General features: G+C 40.5%; 2 protein-coding genes across 3 annotated transcripts in view; both read right to left on the bottom strand.

The window, feature by feature from the left end:
* Nucleotides 1-2,829: 2,829 nt before the first annotated feature.
* LOC102231800 (myc-associated zinc finger protein-like) lies at nucleotides 2,830-13,079 on the bottom strand. The gene is made up of 7 exons (XM_005810613.3): nucleotides 11,631-13,079; nucleotides 11,305-11,455; nucleotides 9,970-10,406; nucleotides 7,997-8,244; nucleotides 7,855-7,918; nucleotides 5,343-5,514; nucleotides 2,830-3,644 (listed from the first exon to the last, which is right to left on the bottom strand). The coding sequence occupies exons 1-7, from the start codon at nucleotides 11,661-11,663 to the stop codon at nucleotides 3,298-3,300; spliced, it is 1,452 nt and encodes a 483-aa protein (XP_005810670.3). The 5' UTR covers nucleotides 11,664-13,079; the 3' UTR covers nucleotides 2,830-3,297.
* Nucleotides 13,080-15,138: 2,059 nt separating this feature from the next.
* The window catches only part of taok2 (TAO kinase 2), a 34,977-nt gene continuing 28,421 nt past the window's right edge, over nucleotides 15,139-21,694 (bottom strand). The window contains exons 19-21 of one of the 2 annotated variants that reach the window (XM_005810615.2): nucleotides 20,729-20,911; nucleotides 19,221-20,179; nucleotides 15,139-17,427 (exon numbers count right to left, since the gene is read on the bottom strand). In XM_005810615.2, coding sequence (XP_005810672.2) covers nucleotides 19,256-20,179; nucleotides 20,729-20,911 — 1,107 coding nt within the window. In that variant the 3' untranslated portion in view covers nucleotides 15,139-17,427; nucleotides 19,221-19,255. Of the gene's footprint in view, nucleotides 20,180-20,728; nucleotides 20,912-21,694 lie in introns of both variants that reach the window. The other variant, XM_005810614.2, reaches the window with a different exon arrangement.

The following is a 21,694-nucleotide window of genomic DNA, read 5'->3' as shown; positions in this document are numbered from 1 at the left end:
GGAACAAACTTCCAGAAAACTGCAAAACAGCTGAAACACTGAGTTAAATCTAGACTAAATCCCACCTGTCTAAGAGTTGGTTTTTAACCATAATAAATGAAACACTGACCAACATTTTGATGCTTAATGATAAAACTTGGCAAAATATAATATTTACTCATTTTCTATGACTTTGAATTTTTGTGTTTTTATGATGTAAAGTACTTTGAACTGCCTTGTTGCTCAAATGTGCTATACAAATAAACATTATTGGTTGATTGATCATTTGTAGCAAAGGTTGCATGTGCAGCTAAAAAGCACTTCTATTATCTGCCAACAATGGACCTGAAACTGTTTTAGAAGCTCAACCATTTCTGCTCAGCTTGACATTAATACTATTGCAGGCTGATCGGTCGGTCATTATTTCAAATAACCGATTAATAACAGGATGGCAAACGGTACATAATGGTTTATTTTTATCTGTTATCAAAATTTGAGCCAAATAAAGCTAAATCTATCCCACTCAAAGACTTTTGGGTACAACAAGTTAACAGACACGTTTTGTTTTTCATTCTAAATTAAGACTCTTTATATTATTTGTACAGTTTTGAGTCTGTACACTCCAGGTAATTGATTAGTAAAGTAGTTGTTTCAATTATCAATTCATCACAATCAATCCTAATTGCTTTATTCTCACTATATAAAGCGATGTTTGAAATTGATGGACAATTTTTGATGTTTTCCCTGTAAAGGTAGTTTGTGTTTCTTATTAAAATCACCTTTGGGTCACTGCATATTCGGTCTAACCAACAACACAGGGGAAAAAACAGTGCAAACAGTAATTCTTGTTTAATATTTTTACTTTAAACTGTCCAAATTATAAAATAACATGATCTCTACTTGATCTACAAAAAAAAACAAAAAAACAATGACTGTAATAAGTATCGATTTTTTTTGCTCTAACAACTTTTTAGACATGCATACTGTTGAGAAATATAAAAATATAAATATAAATACATCCCCTTAATATTCTTAATGAATCCATGACTAAGATTTGAAATATTTTGTCATAAAAGAATTAAAATGCAGTTGAGTACGATAAGGCATTAAAGATGTATCACAAGAGCTGTACAGAAGCCTAAAGTAGAGGTATCATCATTATTATTTTTTTTAGTGTAATGGAGAAAAACTAAAATTAATTTGCAATAAATCACTATGTTTCTCAACAGGTAAAACACATTTTCAAAGAAAGAAACAACTACAGATTTCAAGGTAAGAAATGAACACAAAACAAACTGCACTCATCGACTGTTAAAGTCCTTTTTTCCCTCGACTTAAAGTGACTTTTTAAGCCCTTTCCACGCAACATGACAACTGACCGTTCATTACACAACTGATGCAGAAAACAAGTGCTATGCAGAAAGTTAAAAGACTAAATCTAAAAAAAAAAGTTTCACCCATTGGACTGGAACACAGAGAAAAAATGAAATAAAAAAGGACTATGGCAATGACAGCTGCAATCAAATGAATGGCAATCTATGTGAACAAATTCAGAGTAAAATCAACTTTTTCATAAATATTATCATCTACGGCTAACTAACTTAGTGGAACTGCTAAATTTTATTCTCGTCATGACAGTTTTCTAACAATAAACATGGCCGAGCTTGCTTGGTTTATTTTGTTTTCATGCAAAAGGTAGTACAGAAGCCGTAGTGCTGATTAGCAGTTTGTTTTTTTTTCCTGTGAAGGCCAGACCCAGAGAGGAAGACTCAGAGCAAAACAATCCGAGAAAACTCAAACCTCCGTCCTTACCGAGTCCGACAGCTTTAAGGTGCTTGATGCTCCTGAATAACAACTATATATTTTTTTATTATTTCTGTACCTTTAGGAAACAGAAGACTCATCCCCTACAGATGAATCTTCTTTCCTGATAACCTCCACAAAAGACATTTAGCTAACGTTAAAACCTAATTTTCATCTCCATCTTGTGAAATAAAACTGCAAACATGCGAGAGGAGCTCAAACTTACACACACGCAAACGCACAACTTCCTTTCTAACGTTTCTCTTGTTTCCTCCCCACCGAAACGTCTTGACACAAACCGTTTTGGATTTTCAGTATTCTCGGTAGTTGCTAACATGGAGGTAAGATCAGAGCTGGTGTGAGATTTACAGTACTTGGTACAGTAGACAGCAGCCAATGCCAAAAAAAGAAGGGGGTTTAAGGGTGGAGAGGGAGAACCACGCTTTCTTTAGAGTCTTCATTCGGAAATATTTGGACAGCAAATCCATGTTTGTCATTAGTGTCGGTGAACCTGCTGCAGCTGCATCCAAGATGTCTTCTTTGATGCTCCAACTCTGCAGCAAAACTTTTTAGATGTTTTTTCTCTCAAAGATTTCACCTTTAACCCTTAAGTGCTAATAAAAAGAGAGGGGGGATTCTCTGCAGACTCAAAGCAGGCGTTTCTAAAGAAATAGGTGTTTCTACAGAGCAAACACTAATTGGCTTGGTCCAGTAACAGAAGTCTTTCAGATCCATGCTGAAATAATTCATCTGTGGTGACTGCTTTAAAAGTTGAACAAGAAGATAAGAAGGTGAAGAAGGTCTCAAGGCCAGTTTAAGTAACATTATTTTTTGAATGATTATTTTATTTTTATTTATTTGTTTTTAGCTACTTGTGTCAGTTTCACATTATTTCAGTAACAAAAACGATTTAGATTTTTAATGTAAAGGCAACTTTTGCATTTAGTCAACATTTAGCCCTCCTTACTGATAACATCTCTTTAAAAAGATCAAAGTTGTTTTGTTATTAAAACGTGATTTATGTTGATGCTTTTATTTTGAAATGTAACCGGAGGTTCACAGGTAAAAGAAGGCTGGAGGAGGAGTTATGGAGACGCCGCTAATGTCCGACCGGCTAACACCATCACCATGTAAGTGCTTAATAAGTCTTCTACCTCGGTTACAACAGCAAGGTCGCGAAACTCACTAAATAAATGACAATCCGATACGGGACAAGTTAGCTAACGATTTTAATAAAAATGTCGAATGACGGACGTTAATTTCGTCTTGGTTCTTGAAAAACGGCTACTTTGACATGCGTGACCAATCATTTTTGGCTTGATTTTGTTCGTCCAATCAGGCGTGGTCCTTGTTTTTTGCTTGTCTAATCAGGTGTGGCTCTTGTGAAACGTCATTCTTTGGAAACGCCTACTTCTTCTGCAGACACACCTACTTGAATAAAAACGGAAAATAAAACATTAAACCGGATCAGAATCAACAAGTAACCGTCCCGGGACTCGCTTCAGACCAATCCTGCTAACTGTGGGACTGCGGCGCCGCGATGCTAGAGCAGTCCGTGACGAGCAGGTCCACCACCGTGTTCCCGGTGACGTACACGGTGGGCGCCGCCGTCACCATGTTGCTAAGGGAGACGGAGCTGCTGGCGGCCACGTTGGAGGTGACGGGGGTCGGTGCGGCCTGGCTGGTGCTGTGGGTTCCCATGTGGCCCTGGAGCTGGGTAGGTGTCTTACACTGGACGCCGCACAGGTGGCAGACGAGGACGCCGCCCGAGGCCGTGCCGCCGAAGCCGCCGGGGCTCTCCTTCCACTCCTGGCCGTGGTGCTTCTGGGCGTGGACGCGGAGATACGTCAGCGTGGTGAAGCCTGGTGGAGAGCAGGTGAATAGCATACATGCAGTGAGTACACATGTCTGCACTTGCGCATTAAGAAGTCCAACCTTCAGAGGAGGAACTGACAACTCAAATAAGTCAATAAATTGTTTTCAATGATAACTAGATAGATATACATGCATTGTTGTGGTTTCAAAGTGTTTTTAAAGCAGGGTATAGCTGCAGCTGCAGTGAACTACAACACACTCCCGTGTAAAACTCACCTTCCTGTTGCTTGATGACGGTCTGACTAGTTAACCGCTGACTCAGGATGTCATACAGCCGTTAATAACAACATGTATGACAATCTACTTCATGATTCTATGTTGCTGATTAAATAAAATCATGTGGTAATGACAGCGTTTACTTGTCTGACAGATATAGCCGTCAGTTTGTGCTAAGCGCATGATGATCTGACAGAACACAGGTACTTTTCTAAACTAACTGTTTACAGAAATGGTGTATTAGTGCCAAAGTACATAAAAAAGAGAGTACATTTTCACACACCCAGAAAAAAAAATTAAAACATTTTTAGATCAATTTGAGGTCCGAATTTTACGAAGGTGTATTAGGACCATTGTAGATGGTGGAAAACAAGAGAATATTTTCTAGAAAAAAAGATTTAAATTTCTGAGCTCAAAAAATCTAAACTTTGCTAGAAAAAAACTCAGATGTTTTCTAGAAAAAAAACTCAAGAAGTTTTCTAGAAAAAAACTCAGAAGTTTTCTAGAAAAAAAACCTCAGAAGTTTTCTAGAAAAAAAACTCAAGAAGTTTTCTAGAAAAAAACAAGGCAATTTCTTAGCTTGGAAAGTTTAACATTTGCTGTGAAAAAAAACCTGAGAAGTTTTGAAATTCAGAAAATTGCTACAAAAAACCAGGACATTTTTGACGTTTAAAATTTTTAAATGTTTCTAAAATTGCCAACTTTTAGAGTTTCAAAGGTTAAAAACGTTCAACCTTTGAAAGTCAGAAATTTCCAAGAGTTCTTTTGATGGAAATTTAATTCTCCTTTTGTCCATCAACTGACCGGCATCATTACTTGTCTTGCTGTCCTAATAATCCAGCCCCAAAAAACTAGGAAATTTCTGAGTTTCAAAAGAAATTTTTAGATTAATCTTAGAAATTATCAGTTTCAAAAGTCAAAATTTGTCAAGTTTTGAAACTCAGAAATTTCCAAGCTATTTCTAGAAAATTTCTGAGATGAATCAAAATTTCTGAGTTTTTTTTGGCAGAAGTTTACTCCTCCTTTTTTCCATTATCTGACTAGCATGACTAGCATCATTTATTGCCTTGCTGTCCTAATAGTCCCAGGCTTGGCAAAAGCACTCAAATACATATACTGTATATATATATATATATATATATATATATATATATACAGTATATGCACGTTTTAAATATATATACTGTGTAGCTGCAGCTGACATTTGAAAAAAGGAGTTTCAAATGTCAAAGTTTGTCCTAGAAAATTTCTGAGATCACTCTGAAAATGTTTGAGTTGTTTTTAGAAAAAATTTTGACTTTTCAAAATACCAAACACACTAGAGATAGAGACTGATTGGTTAACTGCATGGTCCAAAACTGAAATGGAGAAGGAACTGTTGCAGAGGACTTTAGATTGATGAACTTTAAAGTTTGTGCCTTCATCAGACACTTTTAATAAAACTCATGGTAAAAAGCGTGTGCACTCACTGCGGTTACAGAGGTGGCAGACGTGGTGCTGCGACTGGTTGTGCACCCTCATGTGATCGGTGATGTACGCGGCGGACAGGAGCTTCCCGCAGATGTGGCACGGCACTTTCTCCTCGTGACGGATCATGTGGGCTCGCAGGCGATCCTTGGTGGCAAAACACGACTCACAAGTCTGCAGACAGATGAGGGAAGAAGCATCGTTGGTAAAAATCAGAACACCTTGGCATTTTAGGCTCCATTCACACCTGATAGATTTGGTTTGATTGGAGACCAAAATTGAACATTTATTGCATTTTCAGCTCTTCTGGTTCTCTAACTGCAATGTGTCAAATGAACCAAACTCTTTGAAAATCCTGTTCCCCTCCTCGCCTATGGTGTCGCTGCACCAAGAACCACTGAAGGAAACAACATAAAAACATCCAAAGACACGAGAGCAACATTCTTCTTTGAAAAATGTAAATGGATTAGCATCAGATTTTAGGGGTTGTAGGATTTATTTTCCATTTCTCCTGCTAGGCTAGCTCTACACCTGCGCATTTTTTTGGTTGCATTTACCCAGAATTCCCTGCACTGTAGTCCGCTTCTTGCTTTTTGAGCAGTCTCTAGTCCGCTTGGTGTTTATATATATATATATATATATATATATATATATATATATATATATATATATATGCGCGCCTGTCACAATAACTAAATTTACAGGAAGATATACTGTCCCAAAAATGATTGTGATAAATAATAATATTGTCATTTTGAGAAATGTTAAAGTAATATATTGATATGACATAATAATGCTATAATTCGCCCTCTCAAACACAGTGTACACAGCACTTAACACTTTAAATACCTAAAATAAAACAAAACAACCAAAAACAAAAAGAAAACCAAACGGCAACATAAAAAAATGGATTTTGAAGTATCTGTAAACAAAATTACCCATCAAAACATCTTAATAATCAGGGGCCTCATGCATAAGAGTGCGCAGTTTTCACACTAAAACTTGGCATATGGTAAAATTTAGAAAAGTGCAGCGCACAAAAGAAATCGGATGCATAAAGCCGTGCGCACACAGCTGCACACATTTCCTTTATAAATCCCAATTTGCGGGAAATAGAGCATCCGCTGGTCCGCCCTGTCGCCTCCATAAATACATATGTAAATTAGTATAAATACCCGGACGTCTGCCACGATGCGAAGCAGTAACCATGGCAACGTCCTTGTTCGAAGCAGTATAAGTATTTATAATAATAATAATTATATATTTTATTTAAAAGGTGCCTTGAGGACACATAGGGTCATCTCACAAAAATAAAAATAAATTTTAGAGAAAAAAAAATCCAAATAAATAAATAAAGAGATCCTGCAAATAAATGCCTGTTTGAACAGCAGCAAGATTTAAAGACAGACAGTGTGTCAGAGAGTCCTTTCAGTGGGAATGTGGACGTTTATTCTAAATACTAGATGCTTTATGTCCATAAGGCACATTCACAAAGCGGGCGGCTGGACTGAAGGATGATTGCAGCTGGACCGGTACCGGTACCGCACGGCTCTATAAGTTCTGCTCAGAGCTCCAGGATGATCCGTCTGAGCAACCTAAACGCTCATAAACCATCATCAACATTTCCCAGCTGATCAATATGATTTCTGAATAATCGCTCCCTCTGAATCCTTCCATTGGCGATGTTCTCCATCAGAGCCGAAGCTCCACACTTACGCTTCTCACCTTCGCGCAGCTACTTATATACGTGTGACTGCATACAAACCTTGATCACCTTAAAAATAATCAAACCTGTTGATTATTTTTAATCAGCAAGTTTGATTTAATCTGCTGATCCAATTTTAGTGAGAATGAAATTACCCCACAGATGCATTTCATGCGCTTCGACGCACGGACCGATGCGTTACATCTTTATGAGACAAAAATTTAGAAAAAGTACTATTTACATACGAGTGAGGTTTTCACATCCTTTTATTTTTATTTTCTTTATTTTGTGTGCGTGTTAGCTTATTGTCTGAGGAAAAATGTGGTTCAGTTTCATCGTTTACGTTTAAAAAATAAAATATTAAAATCATGAAAAACATCGGGTTTAATGCTTCTTGGTCTAAATAACTGAATGTCGTCACATTTCAGTGTATTTAGAGTATTTTGTAGCTTTGTAGTTTGATATTGTCCACAGATAAAGTTTGCGTGGCTGCCGCATATTTTCACACCAGCGAAAAAGTGTGCGTTTATTTACACAAACTTTGACGCAGAGTAAATTTTTATACATGCCAACTTGTGCGTAAAATATGGAGCCGTGCATTTTTTGTGCACACGCGCGCTTTATGCATGAGGCCCCAGAAAAGAAATTGAGCTGTTTTGTCTGCATCAAAGTTCGACTATGCATTTACATCTCCCCAAATGAACCGGACTTTCTAGTCAAGCAAGCTGGAGTTGGACTAAACAGGACTGGTGTGTGAATGCACCTTAAGAATAAAAAAAAACTGCGAAAAAGAAAAAAATTATACATACCGGACATTTGAAGGGTCTTTCTGAGGAGTGCACCTGCCTGACGTGACTGTTGAGATGGTCAGGCCTGCAGCAGGACATAAGAGAGACAAGTTAGAGCAGGAAAGGGGCGTGGCCATGGCGTGTGGCTGCAGCGCAGCATCACCTGGAGAAAGCCTTGCCGCAGTGAGGGCAGATGTAGGGTTTCTCCACGCCGCCCTGGTGGGAGCGCACATGGTGGCTCATGCGGTCCTTCCTCTTGAAGCGCTGCTGGCAGATGGGGCAGGAGAAGGGCTTCTCGTCCGAGTGGGACAGCCGGTGCCGGTTGAGGTGGTAGACGTCCCGGAAGGCCTTCCCGCACGTCTCGCAGGCGTGGTTCTTCTTCACGGGGTTGGGGTTGGGATTGGCGGGCCGCTGAGAGAAAAACAAACAAGCTACAGAGTTTAGGTCTGAAGTCTTTTCTCCACAAACTGGAAGAGAATTTATAATATTTGATGATGAAACCATGCAAACACAGATAATCAGCCAGTTAGATAAATGATCTGATGATCGCAGTTGCAAAGAATTACTTCTGGCTCGTCTTTAATTCTGGTTTGTGTTACAGAGAACATGCAGGGGAGCGTGGGGGAGTGGGGCTTCGAGCTAAGGCTGGGCGATCCATCAATTTTTATTTTTCTGAAAATTAAATTTTTAAAAAAAAATCAGGATTTTTTTCTCTCATCAATGCACTTGTATTTTTTTAGACTTTGAATTCAGGTCAACTCTAAAATGGAATATTAGGGCCAGGCTAAGTTTTTTTGTTTTTTTTAATCACAGGAATAAAGTCAGTGATATGAGAATAAAATTGTACGACAATAAAGTTGAAACCTCACAGTATTAGGAGAATAAAGTCTTAATATTAGGAGAATAAAGTAGTAATTTTATGAGAACTCCAACACAAAATAAAATAAAATGAGGAATATTGAGCATCTTGTAGAGTTACAATTTGTAATATTTGATGGATATACTTAACATAACCAACAAATCATTTTGGTTGGCAGAACTTTGACAGGTTTGAGCAAACAACGGTGCCTGTTTTAAAGAAAACGATATGAACTGACCAGCTTACATCAGATCTTGATTACTAGAAGAGTTTTCTCAAAATGACTTGTAGTAATTTTAAAATGTTTTTTTTCTGGTAAAATTGCATCTTTATTTTGATATTATGACTACATTCTTGTAATTAAAGGTGACCCATTTGCTTTATTGAACAGGTTAGGATTGGACTATACAAGACATTTTCTTTGCATAAAATCATTCTGAGATGATGAGATTTAAGTCAGGTCAGGTCTGCCAAACTCAACGTTTACACTGGTGCATGAAAATGCTGCATACAGATGCGCAATTATGCAAACATACATGTTTGAAAAGCAGAAGTGGAGCCTTCTGCACAACCAACAAAAATGCAGCAAGTGGTTTCTGAATGCTAAGTCAACAACAGAACACGTGTTTTTTCCAGCAGCCATTATACAGCCAACACAGCGGTAAAACCAGCTGAACAAACTTGCTGGAGCGCCGCTCGGGTTACTAGGTAACAGGCGCAGTGCCAGTCGAATGTTTTTGAAACGGCTCATTTTCCAGACATCAAGAAAATTTTTACTTTTTGCCAAAAGACAACTGGGTATTTTTTAACAAAAAAAGCTTTTAGAAGAAGTATGAAAACATGCAAAAGGTGAATTTGGTAAAATAGGTCACCTTTAAACAAACATTTTCGTAGCCTGGCCCTGATGCTCCTTAATACAACTTACAGAAGGGATGACTGAAATAAAAGCCACCTTTTGAAAATATTTTCTATTTTCCACTTAAGTTTTTAGAAAAGAAAAGTTAAAATCGTCTCTGGCATGAAAACAAATCTTACTTTTCTTCCATTCTTTAGGAGGTTTTATTTGTAAGCCATATCGCCCAGCCCTACTTCGAGCGAACTGTTTCTTAAACAGGGGACTGAAATCGCCCCTCAACCAATCAGCGCTCAGGGATTTCTCCCGAAATCAAACACAGGAGACGAATTCAAAGATCGTCGTGACGAAGGCAGCTTAAGAAACAACACTCTCGAAGGCTCGGGGGTTGACGACAACCGTCTCTCACAAGGCCCTGACCCACCTGTACTGTCGCCCCTGTGGCCATGACGACAGCAGCAGGAGGCGGAGCATGAGGGTTAACAGTAGCCATGACGTTTGGCATGGCAACCCCTTCGCCATCCTGACCGCCCAGGGGAGGCTGCTGGACGCCCGCCAGCACGCCGGGAGGGGCGAGAGGGGGAGGCACGGAGAGGTGCAGCAGGGAGAGGGGAACAGTGGGCCTCTCCGCCCTCCCTCCGGCCCCCACCGCCATGGCCGGCGGGGCCGCTGCCGCCGCCACCACCTGGCCGGCGGCTCCCTCCTTTGCTCCCTCCGCCTGCACTCTGGCCCTGTCCTTCATGCGTACCCCAGTGTGGACCGACTGGTGCCGCCGCAGGTTGTAGTTGTTCTTGAACTGCTTGTTGCAGATGGCACAGATGTGTTGCACGCGAGCCGGCCGAGGTGCTGGCTTCACCGGCTCTGGAGGAACCAGGGGGAAGAGAAGAAGAAGAAGAGAAACTCAGGGTCTGTCGCAGCCTTTCAGGTGAAGTTCACCACTAAAAGACCTAATTCTGAATTTTGTGTAATTTTTGAAGCAAAGCTGCTGCATTTTCTAGCTGAAACAGAAAACTACAACGGAGTTTTGGGGACATGCTAAGAAAAAATAAATAAATTTGTGAGAATAAATTACAAGATAAAATTACAAGAATAAGCTCGTACAAGGATAAAGTCTAAATAATATGAGAATAGTAATATTTCAAGAACAAAACTGTATTACAACCCAACATACTCAGAGCAGTAAATAAACCAAAACTCTACAAAAACTATATGCATTTTGCTTTTAAGATAAAAATAGCCTGAACTACTCACATGGCTTGTTTTAGTTTCACCCGGTTCAGATGTTTAATTTAAGTTACTAGAGAAAATAAAATGAATTTGAATTATTGAGAAAAAATGCTTAAGTGGTTAAATGAAAAATCCATGGCATGTGCCATTTTAAATCAATTAATTGTCAGAATAATTAATTGATTACTAAAATAATTGTTATTATCATCCCTAAATAAACCATTTAATGCCATACCACAGACTGAACTGCAATTAAAATAAGATTCTATAAAAATGCACAAGTGGTTAATTAAATATCTATAGAATGCGCCATTTTTAATCGATTAATCGCCTGAATAAACGATTCATCAATTCCTAAAATAATCATTAATTACAGTCCCAATTACATCTTCACATTTCTATCATAATAAAAGGCACCCAGCTCAAATTGTCGAAGTGTTTTGAGCAACCCTCCCTCCCTCTCTCCGGCTGTCTGCAGGTTGTTTATCCGCCTGAACCCACTCAGGTGTGGCTGAGCTGCCGTGTCTCTCACCAGGCAGGGGTTCCTCACTCAGAGCCGTGGTGTCCACAGTGGAAGGAGGCTGCGCTATGTGCTCTGTGGGTGGGGTCTGGGGAGAACTCGTATGCACTTGCATGAGCTCTGATTGGAGGCTCCCCTCCACTTGGTTTTGGGTGGGAGTACTCTGGAGGAGCAAGGAGAAGGCCATCACCAAATGTAAACACAAGTCACATCATTTATCTTGCAGAGGTAGTAACAAAAAGATGTGAGCGAGGCTGGGATGACACAGACAGGGCCTGCGTGTGTGGCGCGGAAGCAGCAGGGGGAGAAAACGCAACACAGGCCCGCAAAAAGCCTACCTGGAAGAGAAAATTGCTCCAAGCGGTATCCATTTTGCGCCAGACAGCGGTGGAGATTATAAAGTCAGCTCCTGGTTGAGGTTGAGGTCGTGGGGAGCCGCCTTTGCATGGCTCGGATCGGCCCCTCCGGTGGCGATCGGGACGCGGACGGAGGCCCGGCCCGCAGCGGGAGCGATGGGCTCCCCGGTTCTGTCGTAAAGCGCGAACAAAGCCAAAGCCGTGTGCTGAAATCTGGTTTTCTCATTGAGGTAGAGCTGTGGGTTGAGACGCACGCAGCTGTTGGGACTAACGCAGGCTGCAGAGGTGGAGCAGGCCCAGTCCAGTAACGGCCTGCTTGCCTCCTGTTTTAAACTTTAATAGTTAACAAACACAAAAATGACCCCAAACCTCGACAAACACGCAGAAATCAGCCCACAGGAGTTGCCTTAAAACAACCAAAAATAGTAATAATACTGATAACCGAGCCGTTGCAGTTTTACTCTTTAGCGCCGCGCACAAAACAGTGAAATAAAGGCTGTTTTTCACGCAAGAGGACGAATATGACTTGTAATATCTGTCAAAACAGCAGGTCATGCTTTGTTTTTTTTTCTGATTTATGAGTCTATTTTTTTCCGATTTCCGAAGCCGCGGTAGGCCGGTCGGGTGTCTGTCGAAGCCTCGCTGCTGGATTCAAGCCCTGACCCCGGCGAGCGGCGCTCTCGCCGGGCCGCAGCCTACCGCTCCACCTCGGCCGTTCAGCTGCGAGGATGTCATCTTTCTTTTTTTATCGCCCGCTCTCCCTCCGCCCTCCCTGTCTCTTTCTTCCTTTTCTTTTTTAATTCCTCTTTCTTCTCCCCCTCCTCTCCTTTTTCTCGCACCGCTATGTCCCACTTGCTCTTAAAGGGGTAGAGTTTCCTTTTTGGACACCCCCTCCTCCTCCTCGCGCGTGTTATTTCCGTCCTCGTTGTCCTCTTCTCTTCCTTCCTGGATTGTCGGCCGACGGAAAAGGCTCTCTCCTCCCCCACCTCTCTGGCTAGCTAGACCGAGCAAATCTGCAACGGGGAAAACAAGCAGAGTGACTTTCCATTAGCCGAGGGATGACGGACACATTTTAAAGGGCAGTGCGCACAGATCCTCCCAGTTGCTCTGTAATAATGATGTCAGACTGTTGTTGCAGCACAATAGCGGCTCAGGAGAGAAAACACAACAAAAATATCTATAATGGAAAAATAATAAGAGCACAAGGATTAAAAACTATAGTTTTACAGCTAACCCCCCCCCCCCCCCCCAGAAAGTATTAACAGGATGTCATTTTTATATTACCAACGGTTTAAACTCGGCTCTCCACCCAGAGGGGCAACCCGTATGGAGTGCCACGAAAGAAAATCACTGCACAATCTGGCGGTGCAATGCTACATATTTTGGTATCAACCTGATACCATGTAAATGCAGGGTTAGTGTCGCAGATAATAAATACTTTTATTATTGAATTCCTGACCTTTAGGTGTTTCTGTGTTTTTTTTCGTTCCATTACTTTGTTAAAACTTAGGACATAATTTGGATTAAGTTTGTAGGTGTCTGCAAAATACTTTAATATCTTAACATAATAAACTAGAGGTGTGTGATGCTGCATATTTTGGTATCAATCCAATGCTAAGTAAATACAAAGCCAATATCGATGGTTATTATTATTTAAGTTTGATATATCATCAGATATCTGACCTTTTGGTGCCGTTGTGGGTTTTTCTTTGAATTATTTTGTTAAAACATAGGACACAATTTGGATAAAGTTTATAGGTGTCTACAAAATATTTTAACATATTAGCATAATGTAAAAAATAAATAAATAAACTGGAGGTGTGCGATAGAAAATACAGGGCCCCTATCACACATACCCATATTTTCTGATATTTTAAACTTTAGACATTTAGATGTTTTTTGCTTTTACTTTTGCATTATATTGCTAAAACCGCAGAATCCAAACAAGGTTCATAGCTATCCACAAAATACTTTAACAACATTAACATCATAAACAAACAACAGAATTTAACAAATTTGTGTGGTTTTTCCTAAATAAATTCTTATTTCAGAAAATTAAAACAATATCTTGTTTGAGGTAGAGTTGAAACTACAACAAAATAAGATCAAATTTTATAAGGGAATCTGAAACTAAAGCATCAATTTTATCAATCCGATACAGATTTGGTATCGATATTATTGAACAGAACAAATTTATGTTCTTTTTTTCCTCCGTGTAAAAAAATAATTTGAGCGCAAATCAAAGTAAAATTTTTGAGTTAGTTAAGACACTACAATACAAAAATGAAATATTTTAATAGGTAATCTAAAACAAAAATATAAATCTTACCATGATGGCAGTATCAATCCAATACTGATACCAACTTGGAATATTATCAAAACTTTAAATCGATATAAAAATTTTGGATTAATCCGCACACCTTCACCCAGAATCCAAACCAAAATACGCAAAAAGAAAATGTTTCTCTCACTGTTAAAATGTAAATCTACAAAGCTTAACATATTAATATTAATTCAAATATTACTTGCTATAAAATGAGCTATTTCCCTTAAACTTAAAATTCCCTTACTGAATAGCTGTCATAATTTAGTTTGAAGATTCTTTACTTCAAACTAAATACTTGAGCAGAAAATTGCAGACTAACTGGACTGTAACATGTTTATGTGGTCAGTGGTGGCTCATCTCTCTTATTGGACTGTTCAAAACTGCTTCCCATGTGTTGATGGAAAACAAATTTATTACTCCATCTTACGATTATATTGCACAAATATTTACTGAAGCAACTTTCTGAAACTAAAGCAGACTCGCGTACCACGTTTTACGGATGTTGTAGATAGAAACAAAAGTACATTTCTGCCTAAAGAAATTTTGAGATTGTCAGAAATTTCCAAAACCAGCTGACCAAACGTGCTGGAGTTCCACTGGGGCTGCTAAGGTAACGGGGTGGGGTTGCTAGGTAATGGGGTGGGGTTGCTAGGTAACGATGGAATGCCCGTCAAATGTCACTCAACAGTCAGGACGTTTTTGACACAGCTCATTTTCCAGACACCAAAAAAAACATTAAGTTATTGGCCAAAAGTACATATAAAAACATGTGAAAAGTGTATTTTAAATGAAAAACATAAAACCAAGTTAATGTGTTAATATCAATTTATTGTCTTTTTTTAAAATCATTTTTTAAATCCACCCCTTGTTTCCCATTTCCAACAACACACATCAACCCATCTTGTGTTCCCTCCTCAAGCTTATGTCCAGTGATTAATCTCACCCCTTCCCCACCCAATAAAACCCCCAACGCCCCCAAAATAACCTCGACTCCATGAGCCTGTGTTCTCCTTTTCCGAAGCTGGAGGCTAACAAGCAACCACACCAACGTCCACGCCGTCCCAAAGCCCGCAGAGTCTTCGTTTTTACAAGGAGTTTATGCATGCACTGAGATTCCAACCGAGCATAAAGTATTAGTGTTACACAGAGGGGCGTTGTCTTGAGCTGGTGTTGCTGAGTCTTACAAACTGCAGGGTGATTATCTTCCTCCTCCTTCTTCTTCTTTTCAAACCAGAAAAAAAAGAGCATCATGCCCACAGTAGTAAATAACCCTTTGCGTGAACACTGATTGCTTCAGACGGGCTGCTGTGAAGGGCTCCTGGGGGCCACAGCAGCTCAGTCGGGGGCCCGTCCCGTCATCCCTCCGTCTTTCTGTCCACTGCCTGCATGCTGCATCCTTCGGCAGTTTGATCCTCGCAAAACACAAATAAACCAAAACAAAAAGTAAACCGGTGTTTACATTCCAGTGGCCTGTATATATAGATTTTTTTTTTTTTATTGTCGTTTTTCTCCAAAGAGAGTCCAAAGGAAGGGGGTCAGAGGTCAGGCGGGGTGGCTTGCTTGGAGTGTCCTTTTATCTTAAATAGTCGTTAGTCTTATTTTTTTATAAAAAGAAAGTGGCATTATAACTAGACTTTACCGCTCGACACACGTACATAAATCATTAACAGTTATTAACGATCTCCTTATTAATAGTCATTGATTTCTTAGACACACCACACCTGACAATGCAACAGATTCATCAGCTATTGTTATAGTTCTATGTTTTTACAGTAAACAGTGGGCCCCCTTTTTGCTTCTCGCAAGAAAAAACGTGAACATGATCACGACAACGATTACACCAGGATTAGTTATGGTAATATCGACACCTATAGAAAAAAATGCAGCTGGAGTTCAACTTTGGAGTATATAAAAAAATTACTATCATTGTCTTTGTTCAGCTATAAAACCAAATGATGTCTGTTCTTAATATTCCCATAAATATCTACAGTAAAAGGTTAAAAATAAAAAAAAAACTGGGACAAGTGATTCTAAATGCGGTAAACTGGGACGGATACAGTACTGTTCAATGTGTTTGTTCATTTTTTTTCTATTTTATGTACATCTATGTCATGCACTGGAGTGACACTTATATCGAGATATTCAGTATGTCAGAAAGCTTTGTTTTATACAAGTTCCTCGTCCACGGAAGAGTCTTTTTACAAACATTCTGTGTTTTCAGTTCAGTCATGAAATAAATTTATATTAATAATAATAATAATAATAATAATAATAACAACAATAAAAAGTGGATGGCACAACATCCCTTTAAGAACCCCTTGAAGGCATTGGTGACGTTCCAAGCAAATCGTTTTTGTGTTTTTACACAGTTTAAAAAAAATAAATAAATAACAGCAGTTCAAAAATGTTTTCTGAATTTCATCTTTGACTTTTGTTTCAGCATCTGGACACAAAACAAAAACATCTTCCTTTTTTCCCTCCCATGTCTTCTTTCTTTCTCCATTCCAGAGCAGAACATCATAGAAGAAGACGGCAGGGTTTCTACACAGCTTCAAGCTTAAACCCAACGCAGGTTCTAGAGTCCTCGGTCCGGTTTGACCCGTTTTAAAAGTACAAACAGAAATTAATAAACGAAAGGAAGGAATTGAGAAGAAGGGAGGAAAGCAAGAAGAAAAACAATTAAATGAAGACGGGAAGGAAGGAGTAATGGAAGGAAGAGAGGAAGAAAAATTAACAAAAGAAGGAAGGATGGAAAAAAATGGAAAGAAGGGAAATGAATGAACAGAAGAAGGAAGGAATAATGGAAAGAAGGATGGAAAAGAAATGAAAGGAATAATGGAAAGAAGGATGAAAGACCAATAGAAGGAAGGGAAACAAAAGGAAGAAAGGAAAAAATGAAAGGAAGGATGGGAAACGAATGAACAGAGGAAAGAAGAACAAAAGGAGGAAAGAACAGATGAAAACAAATGGAAGAAATGGAAGATGATTGTATGATGCAACCTTGATTCAACAATGGGATATGGAATAAATACAAATATCTTTCCATAATCTCTTATTTCTTCATATGTTCCCAAAACTTTCCATCGCTAATCTCCATAAAAATAATCTGCAGGCTGTGTAGGAACCCTGAGACACGGCCGCCGTCTCTGCAGCCGCAGGAGGAAACAAAGGCCAAACGTTCCCCCGGTCACACGTCCTGCCTTACATTTTCATACAGTAACAGAGATAAAAACGCTGAACAGAATCGTCTAGCACCACCGTCATCCAGTGGTGACACAGGCGGTTACATTCCTCCCCTTGTTATATCCGTCAGAATGGGAGAAACCCTCTCTGCCCACCCTGAGTCTAAAGAGGCAGGATGCAGCTCGGTGACCCCGGTTTGCCCCTTCCTCATGACCGCTGGGACTTTTTGTGCACAAAGTTCTGCATCTCAACGGTTCCAGGAGTTGAAATCTGTCCAGAAGACAGAGAAAGGCGGTAAAGGGAGTATAGATAGTTCCCGCATGACGTCACACCTCCTACAGCCAGGTGCTATGCCGCCATTTTGATAGTACGGGAAGCAGCTTTCCAATTCAGTGACGGCGCACAAGAGAACGGCGATGCTTGTGGTTTGATTCAAGGGTGTAAAAACAAAGGCGATAAGACAGTAAACGACCTGAGCATGGGAGCAAACTTCGCTGCTAAGCATGAATGAGAGCTGCTGGCTAATATCCAGAGGAAACGGAAAGCTTCGGCATGGATTTGCTCTCATCACTTTATTAGCGGTAGGGATATCTTCAAACATTTCTAAAATTAAGCAAACTGTGACAATGTCAGTCAATAACCGTAATTATGGAAGAGGATTAGGGCCAACTAAAAAAATGAAATGAAGCTATAAGACGGCATTGGCCATCGTAGATAGGGGAATAAATACATTTATGCCAAAAAAAGAAAATTTGGTGTCTATCTTTTGTCAAAATCTAAATAAATAAATGTTCTTAGGTGTATATCAATTATGTAGTTAGTATATGAAAATAATTCCTAAATGTTTTTTTCTTGTTACAGGATTTGTAAACCCGCGCTTTAGCCCGTCCCAAATTTATCTGGTAGATTTGAATTTTAAGACTAGATTTCCCTGATGGTGCATAAGAAATTTAAACATTTCTGATTCTTCTGAGAAGAAGTTATAATTCAGACGAAAAAAGTCAGAATTTGCACACAAGCATGATTGACAACGCTAAGATCCACCTCTTAGCTCTGATTGGTTGTTTCTAAAAACACATTTTAAAATAAGATTTTTGAGCATTCTCAATAGACTCAGTATTCAGGACTAGGAATTGCGATTCTCTATACAATTGATTTTTTTTTCTTCCTGAATCTTGACCAAAATGGCATTTTGAGAACATTTTTAATACGACAGTATTATTGCTTATCGCAATAATTTCCAGGACAGTTTATTATCGTAACAGGCCTGCTGCTGCTTCTGTAGCTGCATTTCCAGTAACCATAAAATTGCCCAAATTGGAATTTTGAAAATAAACTCATTAATGGAAACACAACAAAATGTTTTTTGATAAAGTTTTGCACTAGGATGAGGTGTTTTTTGGTGGCCGTATTGAAATAGATGCATTTCAAAAACTGCAATGAAAATACTTTGTGCATCACATGACTTTTGTGATGAATATTGGATGTTATTACTGGCGGAAACGTTGAAGACAACGACAGTAAGTGGTAGGAGGATGATTTATTTTTGTTTTTTTGCATCGCACAGTTCATAAAAAGCTGTGTCATTAGAACGTGTTTGAACCCATAGCAGTTCTGTAAAATCATAGACTCCAATTTCCCCCAAACGCCACACAGTTAGCTCCTCCGAACTGTAAGGAGTTTGTCGCTCCAACGCCTGACTAACACGCCAACATCTCTTTTGATTGGCTGATAAATGAGCGCTAGTCCCATGGATGAATTATGAATATATCTCATGTAACTGTTGACATCATAACAGTTACTTATCGCCTCATAAGTAATAACTTATTGTGTGAACAAGCTTCTATTTTAATTTAATTTCTTATTTACTAGAAACACCGCTATCGTGAAACTGTGTTTTTTTTATATATCAACAGAATATCGACAAATTTGTACCCACATTTGTAATGGACAGACAGCTACTGTTCACCGGTTGCCTACCAATATGGCGGCTTTCCGGCGTAACTTTCTTCCGGTCGGGTCTTGTGGGAACTATCTATAGAGACGCAGCCTGTGATAGCTACCTTCACCTTCCTCGCTGCCGCGCCTCTGAAGGCTCCTAAGAGTAGGAGAGGTGGGAGCCGTTGGAGATGTGCGAAGTGACCGAGGTGCTTCGGCTCAGGACGCCGTCGCTGCCGCCGGCGCCTCCAGGCCCGCCGCCGGACGCCGTCCTCCTCAGCGGCTGGGGGCTGTTCCTCAGGGCCATCAGGTTGGGTGTACCGCGAACCGCCAGCCCTCCGCCTCCGTATATCCCGCCTTGCGATGAGGAAGAGGAAGACGAGGAGGATGAAGGGCCGGAGATGGAGGGTGGAGCTGGTGGAGGAGGAGGAAGCATGGCCAGGGACTGGGAGGAGGAGCGAGAGGGTAGCTGATGGGAGAAGGGCAGGGGGTGTGGGTGGGCCAGGTCACCGCCGGAGCCTCGCACTCCGGCCCACTCCCGCTCCCTCTCCTTCTCCCGCTCTCTCTCCCGCTCCCGGTAGAGCTGCGGCGTGCTCTGGTGGTGGTAGTGCTGCGGCAGGTGGTGGCGCTGGTGGTGGGAGGAAGACGAGGAGGAGGAGGAGGAAGAGGAAGCAGAGGAGCGGGATGAGTGGTGCATGTCCCTGCCGTCCCGCCCGTGCCCCAGAACCATCCCCAAACCGTGGGAGGAAGAGGAGGACGACTCGCTCCTCCGGTCGCTGGCGCCGCTGCCGATGCCGCTGCTGCTGCTGCTGTTGTGGCTGCGGCGGGACAGCTGCTGCGACGACATGTTCTGCTGGTGCACGCCGTGGCTCCAGTGCCCGGCGGAGCGGGAGCCGGACGGCTGGGCGTTGGAGTAGCCCTGCTTGGCGTAGGCGTCGCCAGGCACGCCGGTCAGAGCCATGTTGCTGAAGCCCAGGCGGAGGCTCTCCGAGTCGAAGGCCTCGATCTCGCTGGCCTGCCGCTCCAACAAGGTGCGGATGCGTTCAGAGCGCTCGTTCTGCAGGGACAACATCTCCTCCTCGATCTGCAAAAACAAAAACATGTTTTACATTCTGGGTTTTAGGCTCCTGTCAAGGTTTGCAAAGAGGGCAGGGTTGCCAGGTCTGACAGTTTAGAACCTAAAAACAAAGCAAAATTCGCCCAACTCCAAAAAAACCATCTCAAATCCCAACCGCTAATGAAATTCATGTTGATGGCGTCAGTTATATTCAGAATTTTGTGTCTCATAAGTCATCAACTGCATTCGGACTTGTGACAATTTGCATTTTTGTTTATCTATTATATTCTGACCAGAACCAGACCCAGTTGGAACTGCAAAGAACTCGACTCTTTGAGCTCAATGAAATTTTAGTTTATTGTATTGATATGTCCTTTTAAATCATGATGTATGTTTTACAACCACGTAGTTGCATTTAACCAACGTTTAATCATTGAGTCTGGAGATTTCAAAGTAAATTAACTAATAGGAAAAGTGCAATAACACAACATTTTATTAAGTTTTCTACTTTTCTGACACACAATGGCAACGTTGTAAAAGCATGTTCCATAGGCTTTGCTAATGTTTAAGGCTGACCCTCTGCTCCAGCAGGGCGCGGCGGATGGACACCCTCTGCTCCAGGTCCTTCACCTCCCTCTCGTGCTGCGTGTCGGTGTGGATCTTGATCTTGCTCTGATAGGCGTTGAGCAGCTCCAGCTCCTGCTGCAGCTGCATCCGCAGTACCTTGTACTCCGCCTCCTGGGTCTCGTCCAACCGCAACTGACAGGGAAAAGACGGAGAAAGTCGGGTTAAAAGCGCAAAATTTATTCTGACGAATAAAACAGAAAAACAAATGGAGGGGAAAAAAAGGGCAAAACTTTAAACTTGGTTAAGATTCAACTGCAGAATTCAAAATTCCCGTCAGATTAGAAGATAAATACCCACAATACTTTGCATTTTTTCATATTTACAGTCAAACATGTTATATCTGCAGTCAGCTATTTGAGCTTGTAACACAAACAAATTAGAACTTTTTGCTTATGCAACTTAAAGGTATGGACTGGAAAATAAAACTGTAGAATGACCGTTTGCAGTTCTTTATAATCCATAAAGTGTTTAGAAAATCTGCTGTGCACAATAATTTGGAACAGTGCATTTTGAGTTTTTTATTTCTGAAAAAAATACTGTTCTCATGGGGAGCTTGGTTCAGTAAAATTTTATTTATTCTGTAATAGTTCATGACTTGAAAATTATACTGACCGTCATTTGCAATGACCATTTAGAAAAATCTGAGAAAATATCACTTGCATAATAATTTGGAACACAAGTTACGTCTTCTTGCAGCGTTTCAGTAAATAAAAATATGTTTTTGACCTCAGAGGTTCTTCATATTTCTGACACAAACAAGGGCAGCAGGGATTTGGCTTACTGAGCTTAAGTGGCGCGCTGCCATGTGAGGTAATTACAGTTTCCTCCCCCTCTTCATTCCTCTCACAATAAATTATTCAAGAAAAAACCCAAAGCTTTGTCTCTGCATGACGACGAAGTTGAAGGTGGGAGCGC

This window comes from Xiphophorus maculatus, chromosome 10, assembly GCF_002775205.1.
Source record: "Xiphophorus maculatus strain JP 163 A chromosome 10, X_maculatus-5.0-male, whole genome shotgun sequence".
NCBI classification, from domain to species: Eukaryota; Metazoa; Chordata; class Actinopteri; order Cyprinodontiformes; family Poeciliidae; genus Xiphophorus; species Xiphophorus maculatus.
The sequence above is the reverse complement of the archived record's forward strand: the minus strand, read 5'-3'. Positions and strand labels throughout refer to the sequence as shown.